Below are 6,616 nucleotides of genomic sequence, written 5' to 3'. Positions count from 1 at the left end.
AAATTACATGTAACGTAACGTTGCGCACCTGAATTCAAGCGCAAGGCAGCACGCCTGTTTATGAGAATGAAACTTATAAACAGAACAAGAGGCTTTTTAGACTGGATCTGGTCAGCAGAACTGTTTTCTGATCCAGTGTGCAGCCATGACTGGTTCTGAATGAAGCATTTATCTGGCAGCCGCTCTCCCGACTTCCCTCCTGTGGATCAGCGACTCCCTGCTCTCACACCTAGAGCAGATTTGTTAGAGACGCCTCCTACGACAACCACAACGATCCGGCACAACTCAGCCCAACCAGGACACTTTTCTCAGCCATCCATGTCCAAACCTACAGACTTAAACACAGCTTTTTCCCATGGCTGTGACAAAGAACTGCTTTAGGAGCACACACACACTCCGCAGACCTCACTTTCTTCAGTTAAGGTCAGAGTTCATGATGTAATGATAAGACTTGAAGCCTGGACCTCAGTCCGAATACCCTTAAAGAGGAAGGACTCTTTAGCGAAAGTGGAAGCGCATCAGTGGTTGCTGTCCGAATAGTGCAGTCAGTAAGGAAGGAGGTAGGAAAAATAGCCTATATGCTCCCTCCTGCGGCTAGTTTTGCCTAGGAATCTAACTTAATATAAAATTCATTTCTATTTTGGTGTATAGATCAATCTTAAAATTCCTCTTTCACCCACAGCCATGAAATCTTTTTAAGTTGATCAGTAGAACTTAACCCCATTTGTAGTGTTTATAACATTGACACACAATGACAACTATTTTGATATAATTTGTTATTAATTATTTCTAAAAGCCTGTATTGTAAAAAGCTTTCCAAATTTTTACCATACACCCATAAGAACGTTTTTTGCCACAATTTGTTCAAAAGAAGCCTAATTGGGTGGAAACTTGCCAAATCTGATCTATCAGTATCTATTGCTTTTTTCCAGATTTTGAGATTTTATTTAGGCAAGGCAAGGCAAGGCAAGGCAAATTTATTTATATAGCACAATTCAGTACAAAGACAATGCAAAGTGCTTTACATGATTAAAACATAGCAAAATAAAACAGAATAAGAGCAAGTAGGAATAAAATATAGATAGAAAATAGAACAAAAAAGTGGTGATTCAGTTAACTAGGACAGTTGAAGGCAATTTTAAACAAATGTGTTTTTAATCTTGATTTAAAAGAACTCAGGCTTTCCGCACTTTTACAGTTTTCTGGAAGTTTGTTCCAGATAATTGGAGCATAGGAACTAAATGCTGCTTCTCCATGTTTGGTTCTGGTTCTAGGTATGCAGAGCAGGCTGGAGTCAGAAGACCTGAGTGGTCTGGATGGTTTATACGCTGATAACAAGTCTGTGATGTATTTAGGAGCTAAGCCATTTAAGGATTTATAGACTAACAGAAGTATTTTAAAGTCTATTCTCTGAGATACAGGGAGCCAGTGTAAGGACTTTAGAACTGGGGTGATGTGCTCTACTTTCTTAGTCTTAGTGAGGACGCGGGCAGCAGCGTTCTGGATCAGCTGCAGCTGTCTGATCCACTTTTTAGGCAGACCTGTGAAAACACCGTTGCAGTAATCAATTCGACTAAAAATAAACGCATGGATTAGTTTTTCTAGATCCTGCTGAGTCATTAGTCCTTTAATCCTGGAAATGTTCCTCAGGTGATAGAAAGCCGACCTTGTAACTGTCTTTAGATGCTTTTGAAGGTTCAGGTCTGAGTCCATCACTACTCCCAGGTTTCGGGCCTGATTTGTGGTTTTTAGCTGAAGCGACTGAAGCTGTGTGCTAACTTTTGATCTTTCCTCTATTGGTCCAAATATTATTACTTCATTTAGATAACTGTTTTTAGAAATACTGGATGACTTTAATTATGCGAGGAAACTAAATATAAGAAACAAATGTGAGGACATTGCTGGTTTTCATAAAACAATTAAGAAGATTAAACACTATTATCATGGGGTTTATACTTCAGTTTCTATGGCAACATTCTTTCAGAGAAAACAAAGATTTTTTTAATTTCAAGGCTTTATAAAAACATTTGAAGTCATCCTTATTATCCTTTTGCAATAACTTTACACACATCATAAAATTATCTGCAGCTACAGCCATAAAAGAGAAACCAGATTATAGAAACCAAGTCATGCTCATTTAATGTACAGTTTATTAAATATAATATATTTGGTCATCTGAATACATTTACAAGAAAAACAGCCACAACTGAAACCCATTTAGGTTAAATGTTATTAAAATAAATGAAAAATGATACACAGTCCCATCATGGAGCCAAATTACATGCAGTCAAGTTTAATTTTGATTATAGTAGAAGAATGTTAGAGACAATTAAACATAAAGTTACATTAAAAAGGTTATCTAAATAAGGAAATGCAACAAATTGTTACTTGTTGTTTAAAGCAAATATACCCAACTTTATAATAGGAAAAAAAGCCTTGATCCCAGAGATTTCACCGAGTTACAGTTAATAAAAAACTATCAAAGTATTCCTATAAGAGGCCAGAGTACACTCTTAAAATAATGAAGACATTACAGCATTTCACCTGAATAAGATAAATAGGGAAAATATAAACCAGTTCTAAGAAATTCAACCATTAAATGTGAAAAATTCAGACTGGATTTGACAAAAGTATTGTTTGGTGATTAGATGTTTAGATGAAGCAGAAGGAGGACTTTTAAAGGAAATTCCGTAACCTGCTGGATATTTGTTAATATCTCTAATCAATTTCATCTTTTTATGAGCTTTATTTTTTTTCCATTTCCTACTCAGATTCTGGTTTTCCAGTTTCCATTCTTTCCTCCTGATTCTCCTCACAGTGAATCTGGTCTTTGTTCTGGTTCAGTTTCCTATCAAGGATCGTTTCTAGGTGAATGTTTCCTTTTGCTACCTCCTTAACTCTCTCCAACAAGTCCTCCCTGCCATTATTCCTCATTTGATCCAGAAGATTTTCAAACACTTTGAGCAGAGGGAAGGCATACTCAATAACGCTGTGACCAGGTATAAACTCTTCAAAATAAAATCCACCAGTGTGCAATCCAAAGACCCGTCCAAAAGCATCAAACACTGGGGAGCCAGAGGCGCCATGATACATGAAGGAGTTGTAGGTCACATGAATATCTGCATAGCGGTGCCTTTTGATCTGATATTTGACAGAGCAGAGAGTAAAAATATAATCCCTATAGGACTGTAAATTCTGTTCGACAGCCTGCTCCATGTTTTCTTTCCTAATGACACAGGTCAGATCCATTTTCTTTACTCCTCCTCCTGGATGACCAATTATACAAGCCCCACCATCATCATTTGGTTCTGGTACTGGACCAAATCTCTCTAGGAGCCCTGGTGGTACGGTCTCTGTTGGACCAGGGGTTGGACTCTCACAGGTGAGCTCTAACAGAGCATAATCTAAATCATTATTCCAAAGAACCCCCTTTGCCTGCCATGGTCTCTCTGATCCATCTTGTTTTTCAGAGTTGAAAGTTGCAGTGATGGTAAAATAGTCCCCCCAGTTTCCTATTGCAATTGTCTGCCACCTGTCAAACAGGTGGGCGCTGGTTAGAACAAAGTTGTCAAACAACAGAAAACCTGAGCCTTGAACTGTAACGGCTGAATTATTTTCCTTTAACTCCAGGAGACAAACAGACTCACTGAGCCTTACCAGCTCTCTGATTGTGCGGACTTCACTAAAGGACTGTTGGATTTTTCCAAACTTCTCTTTCTTCAGTTCCAGGGCTTTCCTAAAGGAACGACCAGGAAATCTCTCTTCCATCCAATTTTTCAGTTTTGGAAACTGCTGCTGCAGGAGTTTCTTGATTTCCTTCAGATCGACCTCACTCCCTGTTTCTTTTATTGCTGTCTGTAAACTGACACTGTTACTCTTTGCATACTCTAGAACGCTTGTTGTTTTGTTCTTGTTTTGTGAATCAACTGATGTAGATTGATGTTGTGTCGCATCTTGCTTTTGAATTGGCTGTTGTACATCAGGATTTTTTTTCTTTTCCAAACATATCTGGAATTTCTTCTCGTGTAGGCAGTCAACTATTTCTGTACATCTTGTAAATTTACCACTTTTGTTACATGACAAAGAGAAGTCTGAGAGATCATCGACAAAGCGCCCGTCCAGTCTCAGAGCTTCCTTTATTTTCATCCCCTTTTCCGCATAAACACAGTAAAACCTAAATTTCCCAGGAATATTGTTACATCTAAATAGTTTAGCTGGTTTGGTTTTGGTGTTTTCACCTCCTACTTTATCTATGAAGAAAACAGAGTAGTTGTCTTTTGGGAGGACGCTGGGCTCTTTTTGCTTTTTCTCTACCTTATTAGTTGATGTAGTTATTGTCAGACACTCTCCTTCATCAACACAGGAACAAGGAAAATGTGTTGCAACAATGGGGCCATCAATCCCTTCACCCAACTTGATGACGATCTTTTCATCTGGTCCCTTTATTTTCTCTTTAAAATCATGGGATTTTATAACCTGAAGCACACCGTCAGGTTGTGTACAAGCAATTGTGTATTCTCGCCCATCTGCACCAAATTTGACTGTGAAGGTATGCAGATGGTCAGCCTGCTGTGAATAAAGTAAATAATGTATATAAAAATAAGTAACAATGGTAAATGTAGTAAAATAAAGCCAAAACACAAACCTTTGAAGTTCCAGCTTCTTCCGTCTTATCTTCCTTAACTTTTCCTGGATTCATCTGTGAAGAAGAAGAAAATACCAATGTTTGGTAGAATGAAAAATAAGCCGCGTGTTCCTGGGAGATTAGAAATATTTTTTATAAAGCTGTTTTAAATGTTATGCTTAATATGTAATAACTTTGTAATGTAAAAAAATCCTAAAGAAAATTTCTCTTTTTCATTGTAGAAAACTCTCAGATTAAATCCAGGGGGAAAAAAATTCAAGGCTTCAAAAAAGCCCTTTGGAAGTCATCATTAAATCATTCTCCATTTGCAGTAATGTTACATGCACAATAAAAATGTATGGCCATAAAAGAGAAAATAGATGATATATTATACAAACCTTGACAGAATGTTAACATTTGACCATTTGAAGACAATTACCAGAAAAAAATGGGCTCATTTCAAACCCAGTTATCCATGCACTCATTTATTTAACATTACAACAAACTATAAATGTGATCAAAATCACTGTTAAGCAATGATTAAATACCTTATAATCAAAAGAGTCTCTTATGTCTGGCTGGTCTTCTTCTGCTTTTTGCTTCTTGGGAGCCATTTTTCTGCCATCACAGAGATAAAGTTGTGACAAATGCAGTGTTAAAAAATGAAATATATCCTACTTAAATCACAAATATGAGAGGTAAGGACTCACCGGTAGCTTCCTGTAAATCAGGATCTGAAGTATCTGAAACAGAAATAATAAAATATTCACATTCAGGTTAAAAAATTATATTTTATGGTTCCACTGAGGTTCCAAAGACTAAATTCTAACATTTTAGATATTTAAGTGGTAAAAAATAAAATAAACATGAGATGTTTTGCTGCATGAATCCTTCCAGCAGTTTGTTTAGCATGTATCCTAACTTATAAGTTCACATGTGCATGTGTTCCTGTAAATGTTTAGTTTTTTTTTCTTTTCCTTCCTGCTGTAAAGCAAATCACCCCTTGGGGACAATAAACATACCTTGAACCACTGCTACTGCTGCAGGCACCAGCAAGATAAGCTGTTTGTGTTATTAAATAGGTCCAAAGTCATTGGAACCAAGTATGACTAGCAGCTTGTCAAGACTTGATGCAACCTGCTGGGTTTCTTAAGAGAAAAAAACTTTTTGACCAATCTGGAGGATTTGAAGGAATTTGACTTCCGAAAGAGGATGACGGGTTGTGAATTTGCGCTAAATAAATAAATAAAATGTAAATTAATTAAGCCTAATTAATACATCCCCAGCAAAAAATAAATTAAAAAGAAATAAAAAGAAAGCTGTGCACCCTTCCATAACATAACATGTCATCGAACATCATTTGGGGCATCTAAAAAGTCTTGAGCAAATGAGGTATTTTCACGGTCTGTAATATGTATCTATATTTGGAAACTCTAAAACTTAGTAGGAATCTGCCAGACAACAACCAAACAAGACTGAATGCTAGAAGCCACTCAAAAGATGCTATTATTACTATTGAGTCCTGGTTTATTGACTTTCAGGCCATTTCTTATACCGACAGAAATCTCCTGTATCAAACTTGTGTTCTGATCAGTACCACAAATAAGAGAATAAAAGCTTTTCTGTAAATGTTAAGAGGCCTCTCTCACCTCTGCTTCTCTCGATGAGCTCTGTGAAATGCAGAAAGAATGTGGCCTTCAGTTAATGTACATTCTGTTCCTCCAGGTGTCGATTTTCTATTTGCTTATGTAGATCAGCCAAGGGTGTGGCAACAGCACCAACAACAGTAAAAAAACTACATTTGCACTAAGCAAAAAGGAAAAAAAAAAGAACATAAAAAAACATTGAGACTCAGCATGTTGCAACATAAATAAAAAGAATGAGACATTCATTTATTGGGAGCTGTTAATGTGGTAGTACTAACTTTATTTTTAAACAGTAGTTAGAAATATGGTTTATTGTGCTTTTACTTGAAACGGCGACAACATATCA

General features: G+C 36.7%; 1 protein-coding gene across 2 annotated transcripts; it reads right to left on the bottom strand.

The window, feature by feature from the left end:
• Positions 1-2,211: 2,211 nt before the first annotated feature.
• Positions 2,212-6,339, bottom strand: LOC118561780 (protein FAM111A-like). Of its 2 annotated transcripts, none has more exons than XM_036133981.1 (5): positions 6,274-6,339; positions 5,335-5,367; positions 5,173-5,242; positions 4,646-4,699; positions 2,212-4,569 (listed from the first exon to the last, which is right to left on the bottom strand). In XM_036133981.1, the coding sequence occupies exons 3-5, from the start codon at positions 5,236-5,238 to the stop codon at positions 2,764-2,766; spliced, it is 1,926 nt and encodes a 641-aa protein (XP_035989874.1). In that variant the 5' UTR covers positions 5,239-5,242; positions 5,335-5,367; positions 6,274-6,339; the 3' UTR covers positions 2,212-2,763. The 2 variants fall into 2 exon arrangements, with proteins under 2 accessions (XP_035989874.1, XP_035989875.1); XM_036133982.1 differs by having other exon boundaries at positions 2,212-4,566.
• Between the last annotated feature and the right edge of the window lie 277 nt (positions 6,340-6,616).

The sequence above is a fragment of the Fundulus heteroclitus genome, unplaced genomic scaffold, assembly GCF_011125445.2.
Source record: "Fundulus heteroclitus isolate FHET01 unplaced genomic scaffold, MU-UCD_Fhet_4.1 scaffold_71, whole genome shotgun sequence".
Taxonomy (NCBI): Eukaryota; Metazoa; Chordata; class Actinopteri; order Cyprinodontiformes; family Fundulidae; genus Fundulus; species Fundulus heteroclitus.
This window is presented reverse-complemented; position numbering and strand designations above follow the sequence as displayed.